Here is a 22,189-nt window from a genome sequence, read left to right as displayed (position 1 = left end):
ACTAGGACAGCTGGTTTTCCCTTACGATATCTCAAATCAGTTAGCTCTGAATGAGAGGTAGGGTGTTCCCAGCCTATTGTGCATGTTTGTCTTTGGGAGGCAAAGGGCGATTGTCTGTTTATTGTTAAAGCAGTATCACGTTTCTCTAACCCTCATATCATTTTATAGTTTCTTGTAGATTTTTATGTGGACTTTCACATGTTGTCAAGTACGCCTTGTTTAAGCAATGTGAAAGAATTACAGTTGTCTAACATGTTTATGCGAAACACCCAATAAGCCCTATGTCATTTCATTGTGTGTGGACGTTAACTAACATTTAAGATGCTTTTTTCCCACTTCTCCGGAGCCAGAGTATTAGTAAAGCCCTTTCTACATGTTTATTTTTAATCCTTGACCCATTTTTCAGAAAAGAGCTTTGCATGACATAAACTTTGAACTTTTTTCCTCAATTTGTCGAACAAAAAGAATTACAAAATGTTGCATATACTTTTCAATAATTACTTCAATGTCCGGCATCAATGAGAACAAATGATTTAACATGGGAATCAAATACAGTCTCATTTCATAGTAATAAAAGTAACGCATTCATGCACTATTATGTATCTTCTGATCTGACATTTTGAGTTATTCTGAAATCTATTAATAGCCAAGTGTGTTCGTCTTTGTCTTTGAGCATTATTTTGTCAGCCAGCTATAATTTGTGTGGCCTTTGCTTTGTAAGCTCTACTGACAGTTCTGACAGGGAAGAACTACTTTTTGACAGCAGAGGTCCGAATGAAGCTGGATTTCAAAGTCTGATACATCAGTGTTATCTATTTTTGTTTCTTTTGTCTAAAATAAGCAAAAAAAAAAAGAAAAAAATCTGTGTTATATCAAAGGTTGTCGCTTCACTATATTGCACATCTTTGTCTATTGAGCAGAACTCATCGGCCTCGTTTGTGGACTCTTTTGGGCAGTGGGTATTGTTGTGAAAAATACAGTTGGATAGAAGCGCGCACAGGGGCTTTAATCACACAATTACACAATACTAGTTCTTAAACAGTAGATGTTTGGTATGTATTGCCATGATAATTATTAACTTGGAACAACAAAAGAGAACAAAGACAAAATTTTATCAGTAATTTGTATTGACACTCCCTAGTGGTCTCTTACAACACGCCTGGACTCAATATTTGTCATTAAAAATACTTACGTCACACAGAATGATGCCTTAAAATTGTTTCCTTCCAAGTACACAATTATTTGTTCTAACCAGGAGCCTTTGTTATCTTATTGATTATGTTTGCCTAATTTGTGTAATGTTTGCTTTTACAGTTGCAGGACAACCAACAGAAAAAGTCTGATAGGAAGTGGTCAGTCATCAGGTTTACCACGACCTCACTCGCCACTCTCTACTCTCACTGGTAATTTCAGTGTTTGCCATAATATTACAACATGGTAGTAATCTAGAACATACTGTTTTGATACTACTGTGACTTTAGTTAGTTGGCTTTAGCCTCTTTTGAACTAAAGCCAACATAAAATATATGAATGCGCTTTTCTTATTCGTAGGAACAAGTCCACAAGACAGTCCCAGGAATTTCTCCCCCAGTGCTTCTGCTCATTTCTCATTTGCACGAAGGTATGTCACAATGAGCCTAAAGCATTTCAAATGCAATGTGGCAGATAACATGGTAAATACTAAATCATGGTTTTAATCTATTTGTCTGCATGTGCCACAGGACTGACGGCCGCCGCTGGTCATTAGCCTCTCTTCCCTCGTCAGGCTATGGAACCAACACACCCAGCTCCACCCTCTCTGTAAGCATTTCATTCTTTCCTTTGTGACTCTCAGATTATGTTAACGGTGCTGCGTTGTTATACATAAGTGAATGAGCAACATTGAACACTCATTGTAAATGGGGATCCATACAGTACATGTAAAGAGACAGTAACTTTTTTCTTTACATTTTGAAATGTATATGTTTCATTTCCAGTCATCCTGTTCATCACAGGAGAAGCTGCACCAGCTGCCCTTCCAGCCAACCCCTGATGAACTGCACTTCCTCTCTAAGCACTTCTGCACTGAGAGCATCTCTGGAGATGAATGTCGACGAGCCACACCAATGCGACCACGTTCACGCAGTCTCAGGTTTACATTTGTTGCCTCTTATTCTTATTTTAAACTTACATTCAATAAAAACATATTTAGAATGAAATTTGTGTTTTAGCCCAGGACGATCTCCATCATGTTTTGACAATGAGATAATTATGATGAACCATGTCTACAAGGAGAGATTTCCAAGGGTAATTACTGCATTTGAAGCAAAGATATTACATATTTACTTACGTGCACACAGTGTGCACTGGCATGGGTGACAAACCTGCTCCTCCCTGCAGGCCACAGCTCAAATGGAGGAGAAGATTGAGGAGATCATCCGCAGTAACTCTCCAGAGAACGTCCTCCCTCTGGCAGATGGTGTCCTCGGTTTTGCACATCACCAAATCATTGAACTGGCCCGAGACTGTCTCGAGAAGAGCCGGCAAGGGCTGGTCACCTCCAGCTATTTCTGCGAGTTCACCGACAAGTTGGAGAAGCTGGTTATGGAAGTATGTAAATTTAATTTAATATTATTAAATAATTATTTTATTGGCATGTAAAAGAAATAAAGATTTTCTATCTCTTGGTTGATTTGTTGCAGTCAACAGAAAGATCAGAGAGTGAGGAAGTGAACTTCATCAGAGAGCTAGTAAAAAAAATTTTGATGGTTATTGCCCGACCAGCACGATTACTGGAATGCCTGGTAAATTATTAAATATGTTTACCACTTTGACCGTTTATATATACTTTACAGTTTGATTGCATTCCTCAAATCTATTTTGCCTCTAGGAATTTGACCCAGAGGAGTTCTATCACCTTTTGGAGGCTGCTGAAGGACACGCTAAGGAGGGCCAGGGTATCAAAACTGATATCCCCCGTTACATTATCAGCCAACTTGGACTGACGAGGGACCCTCTGGAAGGTAAAATTACTACATGATGTGGCCTTTGTGACACTTGTGAATCTTCATTTCATCCTTGATGTAACGGCAGTGGGGTTGACAGTTGCTCAGTTGGGCCAGTGCTCCGAAGGTTGGTGGGTTGAATCTGGCCCTTGACATAAAAATCATTAGTTGAGTGGTCAGATTCGCAGACCCACAGGTTGGTGGTGCGATTCCAGCTCCCACAGAGTAATGCTGCAATTGTGTCCTTGGGCAAGACACTTACCCATTCACACACTGGTGTACGCAGACACTGGGGCCGAGGTGGGTTGAGTGGTTTCTTAATGTAAAGCGGTTGGAGTGCCTTGAAGATGGAAAAGCAGTGTATAAAAATGTGACCATTTGACAATTACAAACTTAAGTCTATAAAAATGTAAGAACTGTTTAAGTCAGTTGTGAAGAATTGGACTAGTAGAAAAAGGACTTCTGGCTAATGGCTGGAGCCGTATAGCCCATAATGACCTTCTGTTTCTTCACGTTCATTATAACTAATTAGAAAAGAATGGCCTCCCCACAGACCTTTATAGATCCACAGCTTCTTGTGTGTGCCCCATGTGTATCCTCCATGTTTCATTTATCCTGTGCTTAAAGCATGCACTCAAGGAGGGACAGATGTTAGACGATTTTCAAATGTGTTTACATATCCCAGGAGAGTGAAAAACCCCAGTGCAAGGACTTTAGTTTACTGCATGCATATTCAAAACCACACAAATGTAATGTCGCGACTAATTTGTGCTAGAGCAGAGTTTTTTGTCTGTTGACTTTGACACCATTATTACAGCTTTAGCGGAGTCTTTCAGCTTAATCCCGAATCAGCACCTTAACTAATGGGCCAGAAATACACACTTTTTTTGGTTTGGTTAACATGAATTGTTCTGCCATTAAAGTATTTATCTAATTTAAATGCTTTGTTTGCAGAAATAGCTCAGTTGACCAGCAGTGACAGTGGGATTGCAGAAACGCCTGAAACGGATGACTCGGTATTGACACTGTATAGTTAATGGGAAAAAAAATTTCAGGAATACCTTCATTTTGTGGATTAAAATACATTTCTCTCCTCATTTTAGTCGCAAAGTCTTAGCGCGGTCTTACGGTCCAGACGGAAACCCTGTGAGCTGGACTTTGAGATGATAAAACTCATTAGTAATGGCGCCTATGGGTAAGAACAATGTAGTAATAAGTGGTAATTTTATTAGTTGCGTAATTCAGTTTAAATTGCATAATTCAGTTTTAAATTGGAGAAATGTTGTAATTGATGTTTGAGGGCTATGTCTTTGTGTTTGCAGAGCTGTATACCTGGTTCGGCATAAGGAGACAAAGCAGCGATTTGCCATGAAAAAGATCAATAAACAAAACCTTATTTTGAGAAATCAAATCCAGCAGGCGTTTGTGGAAAGAGACATCCTCACCTTTGCAGAGAATCCTTTTGTGGTGTCAATGTTCTGCTCTTTTGAGACGCGACGCCACTTGTGCATGGTTATGGAATATGTAGAAGGTTAGATTACAACTGCTTTGTTAACATATATTCATATACTCCTCCTTCCATGTTGAAAACCAGTTAAAAGCAAACTCTGAATGTGGCTCATCTTTTATCAGGTGGGGACTGTGCCACTCTTTTGAAAAACATGGGTCCTCTTCCTGTGGATATGGCCAGAATGTACTTTGCAGAAACTGTACTTGCTCTCGAGTACCTCCACAACTATGGCATTGTACACAGAGATCTTAAACCTGACAAGTAAGAACTGCAGAGTAGATATACACTACTACAAAACAGCAAATGGTGTTGGGTTTGTGTAATTTCAGTTCATTAATTTGTTTTTTTATGGTTTGCAGCTTGCTTGTTACCTCGATGGGGCACATAAAACTGACAGATTTTGGTCTGTCAAAAGTAGGCCTGATGAATATGACTACGAACTTGTATGAAGGACATATAGAGAAAGACGCACGGGAATTTTCTGACAAGCAGGTGAATGTTAAAAACTTACTGTAATAAAACGTAATTATTTTGTTTGATATCAACTCGTTTTAAAAGAACATTTCTTCCTAGGTGTGCGGCACGCCAGAGTATATTGCTCCAGAGGTGATTCTCAGACAGGGCTATGGGAAGCCGGTGGACTGGTGGGCAATGGGCATTATCCTCTATGAGTTTCTTGTGGGCTGTGTGCCGTTTTTTGGTGACACACCAGAGGAACTTTTTGGACAAGTCATCAGTGGTAAGTAACATTCATGATTGAGTCAAATTTTAAATCACAGGATGTGTTCGATCAAGTCAGTTCAACTGTATTTTATTGGCTCAGATGAAATCAACTGGCCTGAGGGTGAAGATGCACCACCTCTTGATGCACAGGAACTTATCACATTGCTGCTGAGACAGAACCCTCTGGAAAGACTTGGTACAGGTGTGATACTTTTACTGTTGGTGTGACGCATTTTTGCATAACTTGATACAAAAGCCTCATTCTACCTTGGGGCATCTGTGGCTTGTATGGAAATAGCTTTCCACCGCTGGGTGGACAAACTTTGAATATCCAGAAAGCATTATATAAGACCAATGCATAATTATTAGATGTGACTCACTCAAAGTTGACCAGCCACTATGCTCATTATTATTACTCCTCACCAAAATAAGTTGAATAAGTTTTAAAACATTTCATTCTTGTGTTTGTTTTGATATCGTGATGGATAATACATTATTAAAGTGTGCACTGTGTACTGTGTGTTCATACACATTCAGTATTGGTCACAAGGCCATAACCTATAATATGTTACCAAAATGATGAATCTATTAACCTTTTATCAAACTCTTCTTTTCAGGAGGCGCTGCAGAGGTGAAGAACCACCAGTTTTTTCACAACCTTGACTGGAATAGTTTACTGAGGCAGAAAGCTGAGTTTATTCCACAGTTGGAATCTGAAGATGACACAAGCTATTTTGACAGTGAGTCTACAAGCAAATATTCCAACCAAAAAAAGTCATATGGTGTAATTATATATAGTGTGATGCTTTTATGCTTATCCAGCACGCTCTGAAAGATACCATCACCTTGAAACAGAAGAGGATGACACTAATGATGAAGACTTTAACATGGAACTGCGGCAGTTTTCCTCCTGCTCTCACAGATTCTCCAAGGTGTGTCCTGTTAATGACAGGGGGGATGTACATAACTCTTTTTGTCTAGGCCTGCCCTATGCCAGTAATCTTCATACAGTATATGTTTGCATATATTTTCTGCTTGAGAATTGCCCGTTTTTTGTGGTAATGTGAGAGATAATGTTTCAAGGCTAGGTCCCATTGTTCTGCTGCATTGCAGCAGGATCTCTTACATCAAAACAAGAAAATACTGCATATCTCCAAGAGCAACTGTGTGTTTCACAAGCTTTCTCACTTAACATTATACCAGTGAATACTGCCAGCAGCCAGTGCAGAGTTTTTGTTTTTTTTATTAGTAAGTAGAAATACTAAAGCTTCCACTCACACAGTGTTACTGTTTTTAGGTTTACAGCAGTCTGGATCTGTCCCATGGGCATTTGGAGGAGGAAAAGGGAGAGACTGAAGAGAACAAAGCGGAGACTCCATTGACTGCCGATACACTTAACTGGATGCCAGATTTTACTGAAATGTATACTGATCTACTTATATCAAACCTTTTTGTAATTTTGAATAGGAAGTGTAACATGTCACTTTTCACAGGCCATCCCTATCCCAGTCAACAGACAGTGGCAGTTTGAACCAAGGGTCTTGTTTGCTACCAAAGTTTGCCATCTCAGCAGAAAGTGAAGGAGAGGAGTCCTCAGGCCTCGCAGACTCAACTAAACCATCCTTGTCTGTTGAAATACCTCTAGATGAGCCTGACATGACGACCCCTGGCAGCACTCCGGGAGAAACTCTCTCTGGTAAAATGCCTGACATTTAATTCTAGTTTGGTACACTTGATGTATGATATACTTCAAATGCATTTTAAAATTATACATTGTGTTTTATCAGGCAGTTTTTCTGAACATTTGGACCAGCTGGTCACTAGAAGTGAAGAGACGGAGAACCCTGATATCAATTCCCCTGGCGACCAGGTGACTCAACCAGCTCCTGCTCCACCCCAGGCCTCTGTGGAAAAGTCTGGAGCTGTACCAAAAGTCCCCAAGTCTGTTTCAACTGGAACTCTTTCTCTCATGATCCCAGGGGGTAAGTTTTATAAACCTATAACCACAAATTTGTGCAACTTGTCTTGTTGCTAATGACTTGATAAGAAAATCATAAGTTTTGAAATGAAGTGGGGTGGACATAAAAATAGTGCTGAAATATTCCACATATATTACACACACATATTACATTTTTACGTGATTTGTCATATAGAAAGCATTTTCATTTAGCAGGTGTAAGCAGCATTTGGATGTAGCTTCAAACGATCCCTGTCTACATTTATATTGTCTTTCCAGGACATTGGGGCTAAGGGTTAGTTTATATCATTAAGAATAAAATGTTGTGATCTTTGCTCTGGTATAAAACGGTACAAGCAGATTGGAATCCTTGTGCAATCCTACAACAAAAAATTATAAACAACCTAAGCAAACCTAAGTTTGTCATTGTTTTTTCAAATTTATTTTCCAGATATTTGTGGTGTGTCTCCACTACCCAGCCCCCTATCACCATACTCACTTTCCTCAGACCCTTCCTCAAGAGACTCCTCTCCAAGTCGAGACTTGTCCTTGTGTCCTACGAACCAGCGGCAGCCAGTCATAATCCATAGCTCAGGAAAGAAGTTTGGCTTCACACTCAGAGCCATACGGGTTTATGCTTGTGACAGTGATGTCTACACTGTTTACCACATGGTCTGGGTAAGATGTGAAGATTGTATTAATTACTTGCATATTGGTGGCCTCATGGCAAAAGTAAAACAAACAACTTTATTAACTTGACTAAATCATGAACATGTAATAAACAATATATTATATTTACATTACTTTGTACTTCTTTGTACTTCTTTTTATTATTTACTGAACATTTGTTTTTTATGTCTTGTCAAGCAAGGAACAGCTGCTGCATAGACTGTCCTCATCTTCACTGATTTGGATTTTGTTTATTTTAGAACGTAGAAGAAGGAGGACCTGCACATACTGCTGGATTAAAAGCTGGAGACCTCATCACTCATGTCAATGGGGAACCAGTGCATGGGCTTTTTCACACAGAGGTGGTTGAGCTTCTGCTAAAGGTGTGTGCTATTTTAATAATAAAAAGTGTAGAATTATAAAAATTTACAATTTATGCTTCCTGTACTATAGCTTGTAGTTGGCTAATATGTTAACATTTTCCTATTTTACAGAGTGGTAGCAAAGTTGCCATCTCTACAACACCATTTGAAAATACATCAATTAAAACTGGTCCAGCCAGACGGAACAGCTACCGAAGCAAGATGATAAGGTGTGCTAAAAAAGCTAAAAAGGAGAAGACGCCTGAGAGGTAAAAACTATTGTTTTTCTAACGTCCTTTGGAATGTATTTTATATCATGTTATCACAGTATAATGTTAACACCAGTTTGATTCATCCCAAAATGTAAATCAATTTAAAATATAAATCCATTTAATTTACATAATAATTCTTGCTTGTGTGTTTGTGTGAAAGGAGGCGCTCCCTCTTCAGGCGTTTTGCGATGCAGCCTTCTCCTCTGCTGCACACGAGCCGCAGTTTTTCATCATCTCTGAACCACTCACTCTCATCTGGTGAGAGCCTCCCTGGTTCTCCAACCCACAGTCTATCCCCTCACTCTCCTACTGCCTCCTTACGACCTGCACCAGACTTCACACAGTCAGGTGCACATTTCCCCATGTTGTAGTTTGTTGGCACTTACATCTACAATGTTGCTGATTTTATTTTTTTTGTTTCATTTAGGAGGAAACTCCTCTCAGAGCAGTTCTCCAAGTTCCAGTGCTCCCAACTCTCCTGCAGGTTCTGGAAACATCCGCCCGAGTACGTTGCATGGGCTTGGCCTAGGACCACGACTTCGCCAGGGTCGACGAAAATCTGCCGGTAGCATCCCCCTTTCTCCTTTGGCCCGCACACCTTCTCCTACGCCACAGCCGACGTCTCCACAGCGCTCTCCTTCTCCTCTCCTGAGCGGACATTCAGTCACTATCTCAAAGACACCACAAACCTTCCCAGCAAAGATCCACTCCCCTCCCACTATCGTCCGACATATTGTGCGCCCCAAAAGCGCTGAGCCTCCTCGCTCGCCCCTCTTAAAGCGAGTGCAATCTGAAGAGAAGTTGTCTCCCTCTTACTCTGGAGACAAGAAGCACCTGTGTCCCAGAAAACACAGCCTGGAAGTGACGCAGGAGGAGGAGCAAGGGGAAGAACTAGGCAGCGATCAGCACAGTGTGGACGAGACATGTGAGCCTGTGTCTGTCCCCCGCATTCGGCCCGTTGAACAGGGATGCTTAAAAAGGCCCGTTTCTCGGAAGGTGGGACGTCAGGAATCACTTGAAGAACTTGACAAAGAAAAGCTGAAGTCAAAACTTGTTGTTAAGAGGTTGGACTGGTCAGAAAGGAGGGAGTCATTACAAAAGCAAGATGCCCTTTATGAATCAGATCTGGTTTCTTTCTTTGGTGATGACAGGGATGAATGTCAAACCTCTGAAACCCATCCCGGTTTTGCACTTAAAAAGCGGAACACACATGTTTCAGATGCTGGTGTTGAGCTTGGTACTAGTAGTGATGGAGATGGTAGCCCAAGATCCCACTCAGATAGGCCACACTCAAGACTGAGTAAAGATCTTATTAAGCCAGATAGACTGGACTTCAAAGCTCCTAACATTGAACTAACCCGAAAGAGGCTTTCATTTGAAGAACGTGAGGATTGTGTACGTCGTTTGTCCTCAACCATTCTTGAAAATCATCATTTTGGGTCCACAAGATCTAAAAGTCTTCAGCTGGACACAGTTTTAAGTCATGATCAAATGAAGGCCGGAATGGGAAGTATTCACTCAAGCCCAGAAGGTCTGGCCCCCAAGTATTTCTCTGGCAGACCAGAGAGTGCTGTGGAAAAACTTCATCTTATCTCTTCCATAGAGTCTCCACTTCGCAAAACCTCTTCTGAGTATAAACTTGAAGGTCGACATGTTTCTTCTCTTAAACCTTTAGAGGGGACACTGGATATAGGCCTGCTGTCTGGGCCGAGAATCTCAAAGACAGAGACCTGTTTGTCGAAGATGATGGAAAAAGTCAATGAGCCCTTAAGTTCTCCAACTCGACTGCAGAGCTTTAGTGAGAGACAAATTACGATTCCCCACCTAAAATCTACAGACAAACCAAAAAGCCCTACTACTAGTTCCCCCAAATCAGAAACACTTAATATGACAGTGTCCTCAGAGTCAGTCACAGAAGTGAGGAGTGAGAAAACACTCAGTGAATGTTTAAAGAGCCCCACCAGTAAAGCAGAACCTTTTGCCTTTACTATAAAACAGGAGAGCAGGACTGCACTGAAGGGCTCTTCCTCCCTGGCTCATGAACTGAGAGGGGCTCGACACAGCTCCCATTTTTCTTCATATGGAAAAACCCCTTCAATAAGGGAAGTCAGCAATGAGGACCAGGAGGATGAAGTGGAGGAACAGGAAGTCACACCACACACTTCATCACACAACTCTGACAGCTCCAACACAGGCAGCCTTTTGACTGGAGCTAGACCTGATGCAGACATAATAACTACCCAGGCACCTTTATTAGAGCAAGCCCCAGCTGCAGCCACCACAGTACTATTATTGGTCACAGAGAACATAAACTCTGCCTTAAACAGCGAACATACAGAAACTGCACAAACGTCAAACATAATGTCTCCCTCAAAGAATGATATAGGTAATTTACACAACCCAGTTCCTGTGGATTCACAACCACCATCTAAAGAGCTTTTGAATTGTTCCTTAAGGAAAGAGTCACCTGCTCTTACCACCACATCATGTGGCTCTGTGCATGACACGTGTGTCTCAAAATTGGAATCCAAAAACACAACTGAAACCACTGTGAGTAACCAGAGTGCACACAGCAATGTTACACAGAACAGGTTTCATTGTGGGACAGTCAATAAAACAGACACACAAACTGCAGATGAGCTGGAAAAGACCATCAGTCCTCTAAATAAGAATGGCATTAATGTTAAAGAGAACTTAACTTCAAATAATATCACAGAGGCTCCACTCACTGTAAATAATAAAGATGTCAGTGTGTCCACTGGTGCAATACAAGCCAGTGACATGTGTGCACGAACCACTGCAGCATCTGTACCACCAAAGAATACATTAACTGGAATTAACACTAAACATGTGTGTTCAGATTTGAAAGGACACGATATATCCCCTGTGTCGGACTCCTATTTGAATAAACAAGAAATCATTAATCGCACTCATTGCACTGGGACCATTACAACCAAGCAGAAAAGCCCACCTTTAGCACATGCAGTACAAAGCCCCCATCCTGCTGTGCAAACTGCTGTTAAAGCACTGGGAGCTCAGAGCACAGTTCATGCTGCCACAGGAGCCAAAGTTGCCCCTAATGTCAAACACAAACCTGCGTTAAAGCAAGTAAGCCCCCTCACGCCTCGTGTAAGCCACGAGTCCAAGCTCAAAGATTCCCCTCGAGTCGGTGCTGAGGTAAAAGCAGAGCCCATGGTGAGGCTCATACACTGTCCTCCCCAAAACGAAGGGAAGCTGAAAGAAACTCAGGCCGCAGGTTCTGTAGCAACCCTTACTGTGAAAGACCAAGCTGACACAAAGCCAAAATGTATCCCCACAAAAACTGCTAGCTCTCCTTCTACCAGTAAGTCTCAAACTACTCTCTCTCAGCAAACTCTTGATGCCAAACTCAAAGACACTTTGCACAAAACCAGAGCCTCAGCTCATAAAGACTCCTCTAACGCCAAATCACTGACTCCACCTGAGAATCTATCAGATCCCCCTCCACTGCTGCCGAAACCAGCCCATAGAAAGGATATGCATCTACATAGCACTGACAAGAACATGTCCTCTCCAACCCAGGAATCTGAAGTGAAGTCTTTAAAGGAAGCCCCAGAGTCTGAAGGGCCCAGGCCAGAGCCACTCAAGGCAGCTGATGTACAAGACACTAGAGGCACCAGTCTTCCTCAACAAATTACATCTGTCAAGAAAGAGCAGGGAGACCGAAAGAAGAAGGAATCCGCTCAAGAGGTATCACTAAATGTTCCAAAAAACACTAGGAGAGAGTCACCTAAAATGGCTCCTGCCTCTACAAAAGATGTGTCTGAAAAGGACAGTAGCAGAAATAAACAGAAGGAGTCACCACGTAGTTCAAGCAACAAAAAATAGACTTTCAAAATGTTACCAGTTGCAACATCTTCATGCCTTTTTTGTTTGAGGACCGAGGAAGCTGTTACAATATTGTGCTGATTCAGGAATGATGAGTCTGTGTGAATGCAGATGCATACAGATGTAAAGAGGATGTCTGAATGTAAGCTACCATTTGCAAACTCTTTTGTATCTTTGTTGTATTTTACTAAATAGAATGTGTGAATATTAGGTTTTGCTCAGTGCAAAATGCTTTGTGCAATCATTGTCAGGACTGAGGGGAGAGGGAGCCTTATTGGAATTGGGATGTACTGTATTTTTGTGCCATACTAATTTAAATTGCACTCTTTAGACTGAAGAAGACCTGGTGTTGCAGGTGCTAATGCAGTAGTAGATTACACTATTAAGCAGTGGTGACAATGTTGCTTACATTAGATTTATATTGGGGTCTTGCTGTGGTATGCACAAATCCTTCACATGGGTTCTACTCATCAAAAACCAGAGAAAAGCCTTACAAAAATCTGGAAAGTAAATATCTGTTAGCTCGCTCTCGTGTAAAACACATTCCTGCGTACATATTTTTATGCAATATCATGTAAATATGAAAACACTGTAAAAATGGGATATGTGGGCATACTAGTTGTTTATTATATGTATAGTTTTGTAGTGTCATGTTAGTATTGCTCAGTATTACTCATTGTGCTTGAAAACTCAGTTCAGTGTAGAGTAAGCTAAAATGATGTATCTTGTCACATACATCCTTTTTTGTTGAGTTTAAACTGGTTAAACTTGTTAAACTTGAATTGAGACAAAGATGAGTGAAGCCAACTGTGTTTTCTCAAATGTAGCATTTTATTTTGAAATATTGACTTTGAAAGAATGAGGACCATGTAGAATGTCAAGAGGTTGAATGATGTAAGCCACTAAAATGCAGTGCTGACCAATAAGCCTGTTAGCTGTGCCCTTTGGTCAGTCTTAAAGCCATGGTTATGAACAGTGGTACATTGTGAGACGTTTGAAGGACTTTGGAGTCGGGCTTTAGTCTTTATTCAAGTCATGTGGTAGCTTATTACAAACACTTGAGAATAAAATTTCACCTCATTGGGCAGGCGTGTCCAAACTTTGCAGTTAAAGACAACTGCTGGAAAAAGGGTCACTAACATGGGCCACATATCACCAGTAACTATATTTTGATCTTTCTATAGTATTTGTCATGGAGATACTGCTACTGTATTACTACCACCATAGCACCCCTGCAGATTTAATGTAACATGTACATGCGCTTTAAGTATTTTTTTAAACGGCCTACACTGACGCAGAAAATCAGGCTTTCGATAAATGGACTGTATCGTGCAATAATAAGTTGTTTCAATTTAGATAGTGAAAATGCATTCAATTACAGTATAGTTTGTCTACATGGATTTCTAAATGACACTGAAACAAATTGAATCGTATGTTTTCTCCCATAAATATGTGAGACCTGCACCTTAATAAGATTTTATCTCTAATTGTCCCGGATGCATATGAGTTACTAAATTAGTCAACAATAACCACTCTTTGTATCCCGTGAAGACTGAAATAATCCTAATAGCACATTCAATGTTTGTTTACAAAAGAATCATGGATGTATATTTTGTACATTGTCGATTTGCCAAATTTCTGTTCTGTGTCTCCAATGATGTGGTTTTAGTGTGAGACTTGCAATGTCTTTGATGTCGGGTTCTTGTGTCTGCTTGTTTCTTAGTTGTTTTTTCTTTTTCTAGTATGAACTTGGCTATCGTGTCTTTTAGATTAAGTGCAATAAAAGCCGTTTGGGTCTTGTATTTTGCTCAAGCTGTTTGGATGTCATAAATGTTCTATATTAAAAAAAAGATTTATTTATACTTATAATGTTACATAAAAAATAAAAGGATTGTAACCCAACCTTCATTTGTTTTGTTTTTTAATTGTTCTCAGCACTATTTTGACTTTTTCCTAACTGTCCTGCTTCATGCTAATTTACAAATAGCTCAGCAAGACTTGACTGGTACCAACAGGGGGCACTCTGTTACAGGCATTTCTATATTCAAGCCCTAAACAAAAATGTATCAAACAACTGTTTATATTGAGTGTTGACCCACAGTCTTGATTCACCATGAGATTAAATGTCGGGAATATGTTTTATTAATCCTGTTTAAGGTTCAGTGGTCTACGTAAATTATACTTAAATAGAGGTTTTGCCTATTTACAGAAATGAAGTGTAAAGTGTGGGTGTGGCCTGTCCACAAGTTATAGTATGGTTTGTTTGGACCTACTGAATCTAAGATGCACATTGATAAATCCAGCATGGCCTGTGCTAACTTCTACTGCTGGAATTTGTTCAAGTACATTCTGTGACTTGGTGGAAAGCCAAGCTCCAGCCTAGCTCTCATATCTCATGTTGCAACTAATGGCTCTAAGCCGAGCTCTAGCGCTCAGCCCCTGCATCCACCCAGTGCACAGGGGAGCAGCCAGCACTTGAGGAAGCTCCAAGTAATGAAATGGTAAAGCATTGTTGTATCTTGTATATTTTCCTGTTCCTAGCTTTTTAAGCTTTTTTTTTAACATTTTATTTTAAAATGTGTCATGCTCCAGACCATAAACTAGAACAAATGGATCAGCCCCACAAACACTGGCAGACTGTTATGCAACAGTTCAAACTGTCATATTCCAAAGTGCTTGACAAACCAGCCCCTTTCTGTGATATATTTACTTAAACATATTTCACTGAAGGACTTCTCTAAATATGTCACATGTGATGCAATGTGTACACAGATTGTTTTGGTGTGCATTGTGTGCAGTGGTTGGTTTAGTTTGGCTCTGCCTGTCTTAATTACACATGAACATGCCCTTAGTACATCTGAGTATAATAATTGACAAATACTAAGAAGGGGATATTTGTACATAAACTGAAGGAAACTAGTGAATTTGTTGGGCTTAAAGTTACAATTTAAGCTCTAGAGGCAATGGTCTACTCTATGGTGTGAGTCTTGGGTCATGTGACCGACACAGGCACTGCTTAAGCATTCTGTCTACTGGGTGCGACTTCACCTCTGCCCAAAGCCAGTCAATGAGGACACTTCTAATCTATATATATTTTCAGTGTTCTGGGAGGAAAAAATCATGACCACTGCTGTTCATGGAAACCTTCTAAAAATCTTAGCAATATATCAGGAAGTTATTCTTGAATATTATCTTACATTTTGGGCAGATAGTTTAAGAGGAGATAAGCCAAAATAATCTTAACGGCAAAGCAACAGTGGGAAAGGCCAAAGGGGCTTTGGGAACACATTCCCTGCACGCACAGACCACAGCTGGCTGCACTTTCGCAACAGTCCTGCACAGACGGAGTGTGTTATACAGGGTTTGTAGAACACTGAAATCTGCTTTAATTCGGTGAAACTACAGCCACGGCATGGCACTGCAGCCACTGGATTAGTATAAATGGAGGATTGGCCCAGAAACAGCACAATCAAAAGACACTGTACCAAGAGATTTTTGCCAAGGGTCACCTGTAGGTTAGCGATCTGAAAAATGATCCTCACATTTATGACAACATACCCTTTACATGTTGCAGTTGACTTTACCTAAAGTCAAAACATTTTTTCTTATCTGCTGCTCTATATACCACATGTTTGTTATAACACTATTATTTATTCTTCACTCAACAAAAACCTTTTGTCCAGAATTGAATTGTTCTTTTACTCCGGATCATACCTGGATGATTGGGGGATTCCACAGACACTGACGGTATTGTTTTTTTCTCTCTATGCATAGCACAGATCCTCATATATACTGCATGTATGAATGGGCTCATGCATTCATAGAGTGCGCAGAATGAAATGGTAATTACTGCCTAATGGTCACACAAACGCACATGAGCATAAGAACATTGAGTGGGAGTGTAAAATGAGAGCTCATTTTCTCTGTGCACTTACATTGGCATCTCGATGGGGGAAGGTCATGCACGAACAAGTACAGCCAAGCTCTGATTAGTGGGTAATGCACTTACTCCACTGTATAATTGAGCCCCAGTACATCTGCCAACAGGGCACAGCACGGCCAGTTACAGGAACATGCATCTTAAAATTTCTTGTGTCACATTTGAATCTATAGGACAATGAATGTCTGACATTATGCATCAGTGAATGAGCATTAGCTGTAAGAAAAGCAGAGATCCATGGTTTTCAGAGTGATTAATGTTAATGTTAATTTTATAACTTTTAATGGTAATTTTATGATGATTATTTATGTTTTGATTTGTTGTATTGTGTTTTTAACGTATTTCTTATTCTGTAAATCACTTTGAATTACTTTGTGTACGACTTGTGCTATACAAATAAACAATAAACCTTGCCTTAACATTAGTGATCTAGCACCATTCCCATAAAAATGTATAATAAAAATAATGCTTTTTATTTATAATCCACACAAATCTCAAAGTGCTACAGTGAAAGCAGATACAAGGAGCTAAAAGTTAACTGACTAGTTAACCAAAATATTGTTTCTTTTGAACTGACCAAAGAACTCCAATATCATAAAAAGGAAACTGAAACTAAATATAGTAAACGTAGGGGACCCCCTTTATTTCCTCAGTTGTCCGAAGTTTCCCATATGCTGACACATTGAAGACTTGTGTTAAAATCATAAATATGGCAAAGCTAAGCCTAACCTCCACTTGAAAGAGTTCCACTGACCCAGACCAAATGAAGTGCAGCCCTCTTTGGGGTGAAAGTAGACCATGCTGCTTCAGTATTAACATTAGCATGGCCCATGGCACTGCTGTAGTCGAGTCATGCTGCAGATGTTCCCAGATTACAGGCTTGTGCAATAATCAACTTAGTGCACAGCAGAGGCATGTTCCCTCTCCTATTACACGTTCTATGATGTGACAGGTAAAATGCAGATATATCCAGATTTCAATTTTATTTCATGCATCCTGATACCTGGTCAAGAGAAGACCAACTCTGGGCAATGTTTAACAACAGAGGAGGTGTGGTGGCTGTTTAAACACTGCTGTTCACGTGTAGTATGACCTGGTTAAACACACATTAATGTGAAACAGGTATCCGACACCAATCACATCAACCTAGAATGGAAAAGGCCTATGTAAAAGAAGTGGTTAAAGGAGACATATGTCAAATTTACTTTTATAAACTTTTAACCATGCCCCCTCATATATTTATTTTGTTTGATTCATGTATATCTGAGTACTACTTTATTGTCACACATTCAAGGTTTGAGAACTCAGAAATGTTCTGTTTTCACCTATCTTCACCCACTTTTCAACAATAAAACAAGTAAAGAAAAATCTGATACTTGTTACAGTGAAATATCTTTAAAGACAGGGCCTCAGTTCTGCAGCTTTGAACAGGAAGTCAATAAACTTATATGAATAAGCCTATTTAAATTTAGAACAAAATGAAAAACAATTATCTGCTTTTTATTCTTTGTTTAACATCTAAAAAGTTAGTACTGAGTCTGTTGTTTTTATTAGTTGTTGTCAAGAACACGCTAGCGAAAAGTCCAACTCACATTAATTAATATGTTATATTGATCGAGTTTCCTGATTTCACTCTAGAGGTGTCCACAAAAAGCTGAGAGAGTGTCATCATCTTACATCAGTGTTGGCACAGGACTGACTGGCAGAAGCTACATTTTTAAATATGGCATTGTCCAAAAGGCAATACAAAGGCAAAGTCATCATCAGTGCTGAAGGCATGATGGGAATCAAGATGAAGAGCACTTCAGGGAGAATGTGGTTGAGAATGTAGCTCTGTAGATCATACACTGTGAAAGGAATGAGCTGAAGAATGTAAAGAGTGTGTGGGTATGGACCATGGTCACGACAGGCACTTTTACTTTACGATTTACAAAGGCTTTTCTTGATGAACTTGGTAAGCACAAGAGACAGGCTATCTGATGCTAAACAGGGTCTATGTGAAATCTGATCTGTGACTGTCTCCAGAGGGGAGCAAATCAAAGGCATCACTTTGCTAATGGCTCTTTTAATGAGCACTCTCATGAAGATGGAGTATGTTAGTAAACATTTGGACAGCAGAGTAAATGCACTACGCTTCTGTATTATGCTCATCCAATCAGATCATCTAAGACCCTAAATACTTTCATAAACACAGAGTCCAAGGACTCGGACAAATAGCCCACTCATAATATGTAAAAATTGCAATATGTAACATGTGCAATATGTAACATGTGCAATATGTGATATGTGCAATGTGTAACATGTGCAATATGTAATATATGCAATATGTAACATGTGCAATATGTAACATGTGCAATATGTGATATGTGCAATATGTGATATGTGCAATATGTAACATGTGCAATATGATATGTGCAATATGTGACATGTGCAATATGTGATATGTGCAATATGTGATATGTGCAATATGTAACATGTGCAATATGTGATATGTGCAATATGTAACATACTAAATCTTTATTGCTAAAATATAAGACCTCTCAGAATGAGTTGGGAGCACAAGTTTATTGGAGGGTAAAAGCCTTTTTTGTTGAATCCAGAGGTGCAACAATCAAACTCATCTGGCAGCATTTATGCAAACACTAAACTGGTCTGTTTGATGAAAACAAAAGTAATGTTATGTGTAGCTGCACCACTTTAATGCAAGAAAACAAGACCCACATGGCATACTGATGTCTATTTTTCTCTGTACACCTCGACACATGAAAACTAAAACAATAAAACAGCACAATAAAAAGTGTCACATGTCAATGTTATGTGCATTACAAATGATCATATTTCAGTTTGAGCCTTGTAAACCAGGTGCAGAATGATGTACCTTCAAGGACATTTCTCTCTTTGCTGTACATTTGCTTTTTGTCCATAATGCAACATTTACCGATATAACAAACTCTAGTCACGTGACCCACTTTGATAATAATAACCATATTACAACTTTTTTTTTTTTTTTAAACTTTGACTATATTTATATTATTATATTTATACAAAAATATCCTAGAATGAAATTACATACTATACAAATGTCAAGATAAGAGCTAATTTTTTTTCGATTAAGGTGGATAAAAAGATTCAAAGTTTATTACACAATCAACACCAACCAAGCAACTTTCATAGAAAGAAAATAGAAAACATTGTACACTGAATATTTCAGACATATAGAGCAAATCTGTTCGTATTTTAAAGAGAAAGTGACTGAAATGGCAGTTGGAAGTCTCTGACAGTGTCCGGTGATAGGCCTATTGAGTATGCAGAAGAACAGTGGCTCTGTGTGCTCAGTGTTTTTATGAGGCCAGATGGTGGGCCTTTTACACAATGCAGTGCCCTCTCCATCATGTTCTGAACACTGATACCTACGCCAGTGCGTGGAAGCGGCTGAAACCTTAGACCATTGCTTTAAATGCTCTCCGGAGAATCTATTTAAACGCTGCGTTGTTCTTTTGGCTGCATTTGGATAATCTACAGCCATCTGGTGCTTTACCCTACTTCTGTTTGTCATTTTTTCCATTTACATCATTCTAAGCGTGATGCAAAGTTGATTATGTATGTATATGGTAGTATGTGTAAACCGGCGCTTCCTCAAAACTTCAACAATACATCATTTTAAGAAGTACATTCGATTTTCCTCTTTTGCTTCGAAGTGAATTTGTTCTTTAGCTGTGAAATAAGATTCAGCTCTTCGTTTTGGTATTATATTTTACAATGAGAGTGAAAACACATTGAACATATACTCAAAGTACTTCAGATAGTAAGGGGAAAATACTATGAATGAATTACCTTTATAATGGTGGTTCAGAGCCGTGGTTCACTCAAGCCCTCTGTATATTCAGCTATAGTGGCTGCTTCCTCCCTCTCAATGAACACTGGTAAACACATCAAACACGATTACACTTATAGCACTAGTAGGGTGTATTTATTCGCCTCTGGAAACATATTTAATTTGCCTGTTGCCTCGGAAACCTGAATCTGAGAGAGTGGCTGTAATTATAGAGCTTCTTCATCACAAGCTCTAATCAGAAAAAAAAAAAAATGAATAGAGGGAGCTGCGAGGCATGTCTCTGTGGCAAGTCACACATGGAAAGAACTCTTATTAAGGCTGACTTTTAAGAACAATAGTATTTAAAGTAGTTTTATAGAAGTTATTATTTGTTCCTGTTACAGAGGGACAAAAGAAAGGTCAGAGAGTTTACGGTCTGTCTGACGGCTTGGAAACTAGTCCACCACATTTGTGCTATTCTCGAGTCCGTAAATTATTTATTGCATATAAAGACTGTACAAGCACTACCCTGAATGAACGGCAAAAGGAAGGAAGGCATTTATTTATTTACAGATGTAGGATGGGGGTGGCTGGGCTAAAAGACTGTAGCAGCTTTACCCCGGACAGATAGGGGGGTATTTCCATTTCCACAATGGGGGGCGGGGCTGGCTGATTTGGGGGTGTTTACACAATCCAGATTTATAATATTAATCATAATCATAGCAAAGATTGTATAGTCACAGCAAATCATATACCCCAACTGTGCATGCAAGTAGATTTGACCCATTTACGTAGTCATTCTTGACCCAGTTATAGGGCTTGGGACCGAAACATGGTTCAGTGCCTCTTTAAGCAAACTTTTTAAATCAAGAGCAGTGTACTGAAATATATGGCCTACGAAATGGAATAGCAGATTTGGGGTCAATACAGCTGGAATACTATGTACATGAATGGTGGAGAGGGTGGACTGGAAGTATGGGTCTGGCCTGTGGGAGGAGGCAGGCCTTAGAGCAAGTCTGCAATCTAGAGAAATCACAGTGTGCATGAGCCATAAACATGTCAGGGCTGAACTAGGTCATCACTCTTCTCACTCAGGGCACATCAAGCAGGAGGCTTTGCTCTGCACCTCTGCATTAGAGAGGCCATTTTTCTGTCCTTTGTTTAAATGGCATGTCATGGCCTCTTGAGCTAACCCCCTCAAAACGGAAACTTAGAGTCCAGTTTAGAATGCAGCGGGGAAATAATATAGTATCATAGTGCAACAATAACAAATATTAAAGATGAGACATTCAGTTTGGTATAAATGGAATATGTTTAGATCAGGGGTGTTCATTACGTCGATCGAGAAGGCATTTTGTGTAGATCACGTCCCGTCATCCATCCAGTCACATGACTAATATACAGGACAGTCAGATTACACCTGACTCTAGGTCACATCATGGGCGCTGCACACGCAGAAACAAGCACGAGTTAGTTTAACAAACGAGTTAGTTTATCCCTATAGCGTCGGATCCTATCGTCGCAGATTGAGCGGGTTGTGGACTTTCCAGCAGCGTAACTCCGCGCCCGGTCGTGCTCTCATGTAAATTCAAACAGCGTCTCAAAGCGGAGACATGGGGCTACTTAAATATTTTACCATCATTACGGTAATCTGCCTCTGTTGTCCCCCGAAGGTGACGAATGAGAGCGTGGGTGCTGTGGGGATTTTCCCAGTCATTTATGCATAAAAGAAAAAATACAGATGGATGTGTAAAATAGAAGTAGTTGTGTGAAAAAATTCTGATATTTCGTTTAACGTGACTTTTATGGCTATAAAAAAAAGACAGAACCGTAATCAGCATGATTAGCTCTGTTATCACTTTCAAACGAAAAATGCAGTTTTACTCTTGGCTGTCAGAAGCTTCTGCCCGAACTCTGCATCCCTCACTGATTCTATTCAGTGTCATCAGAGCAGTAATCATCATTCAACTAATTATGAACATGTAGGAAGTTCATTTGTGTTGTGTAGTATTATCTCATGACGTTGTGCAAAGTACATCAAAATGCACTGTACATGTAAGAATTCATAATACATTTAGAAATAAATATGTT

At 39.7% G+C, this 22,189-nt stretch overlaps 1 protein-coding gene across 6 annotated transcripts in view; it reads left to right on the top strand.

Annotated features, from left to right (window-relative positions):
- Nucleotides 1–14,246, top strand: part of mast4 (microtubule associated serine/threonine kinase family member 4) — a 30,792-nt gene extending 16,546 nt beyond the window's left edge. For 5 of the 6 annotated variants that reach the window (XM_033990286.2, XM_033990284.2, XM_033990287.2 and 2 more), the window contains 25 exons: nucleotides 1,315–1,403; nucleotides 1,552–1,621; nucleotides 1,722–1,800; nucleotides 1,977–2,131; nucleotides 2,211–2,286; nucleotides 2,380–2,589; nucleotides 2,682–2,783; nucleotides 2,870–3,002; nucleotides 3,939–4,000; nucleotides 4,088–4,179; nucleotides 4,307–4,515; nucleotides 4,617–4,755; nucleotides 4,854–4,986; nucleotides 5,068–5,233; nucleotides 5,318–5,419; nucleotides 5,835–5,957; nucleotides 6,040–6,149; nucleotides 6,515–6,639; nucleotides 6,711–6,913; nucleotides 7,005–7,199; nucleotides 7,626–7,852; nucleotides 8,104–8,226; nucleotides 8,338–8,474; nucleotides 8,638–8,825; nucleotides 8,905–14,246. In XM_033990286.2, coding sequence (XP_033846177.1) covers nucleotides 1,315–1,403; nucleotides 1,552–1,621; nucleotides 1,722–1,800; nucleotides 1,977–2,131; nucleotides 2,211–2,286; nucleotides 2,380–2,589; nucleotides 2,682–2,783; nucleotides 2,870–3,002; nucleotides 3,939–4,000; nucleotides 4,088–4,179; nucleotides 4,307–4,515; nucleotides 4,617–4,755; nucleotides 4,854–4,986; nucleotides 5,068–5,233; nucleotides 5,318–5,419; nucleotides 5,835–5,957; nucleotides 6,040–6,149; nucleotides 6,515–6,639; nucleotides 6,711–6,913; nucleotides 7,005–7,199; nucleotides 7,626–7,852; nucleotides 8,104–8,226; nucleotides 8,338–8,474; nucleotides 8,638–8,825; nucleotides 8,905–12,344 — 6,688 coding nt within the window. In that variant the 3' untranslated portion in view covers nucleotides 12,345–14,246. The remainder of the gene's footprint in view (nucleotides 1–1,314; nucleotides 1,404–1,551; nucleotides 1,622–1,721; nucleotides 1,801–1,976; nucleotides 2,132–2,210; nucleotides 2,287–2,379; nucleotides 2,590–2,681; nucleotides 2,784–2,869; nucleotides 3,003–3,938; nucleotides 4,001–4,087; nucleotides 4,180–4,306; nucleotides 4,516–4,616; nucleotides 4,756–4,853; nucleotides 4,987–5,067; nucleotides 5,234–5,317; nucleotides 5,420–5,834; nucleotides 5,958–6,039; nucleotides 6,150–6,514; nucleotides 6,640–6,710; nucleotides 6,914–7,004; nucleotides 7,200–7,625; nucleotides 7,853–8,103; nucleotides 8,227–8,337; nucleotides 8,475–8,637; nucleotides 8,826–8,904) is intronic. The other variant, XM_033990285.2, reaches the window with a different exon arrangement.
- The last annotated feature ends 7,943 nt before the right edge of the window (nucleotides 14,247–22,189 follow it).

Source organism: Periophthalmus magnuspinnatus, chromosome 23, assembly GCF_009829125.3.
Source record: "Periophthalmus magnuspinnatus isolate fPerMag1 chromosome 23, fPerMag1.2.pri, whole genome shotgun sequence".
NCBI lineage: Eukaryota > Metazoa > Chordata > Actinopteri > Gobiiformes > Gobiidae > Periophthalmus > Periophthalmus magnuspinnatus.
Note: the sequence above shows the minus strand (reverse complement) of the source record. Positions and strands in the feature narration are given on the sequence as shown.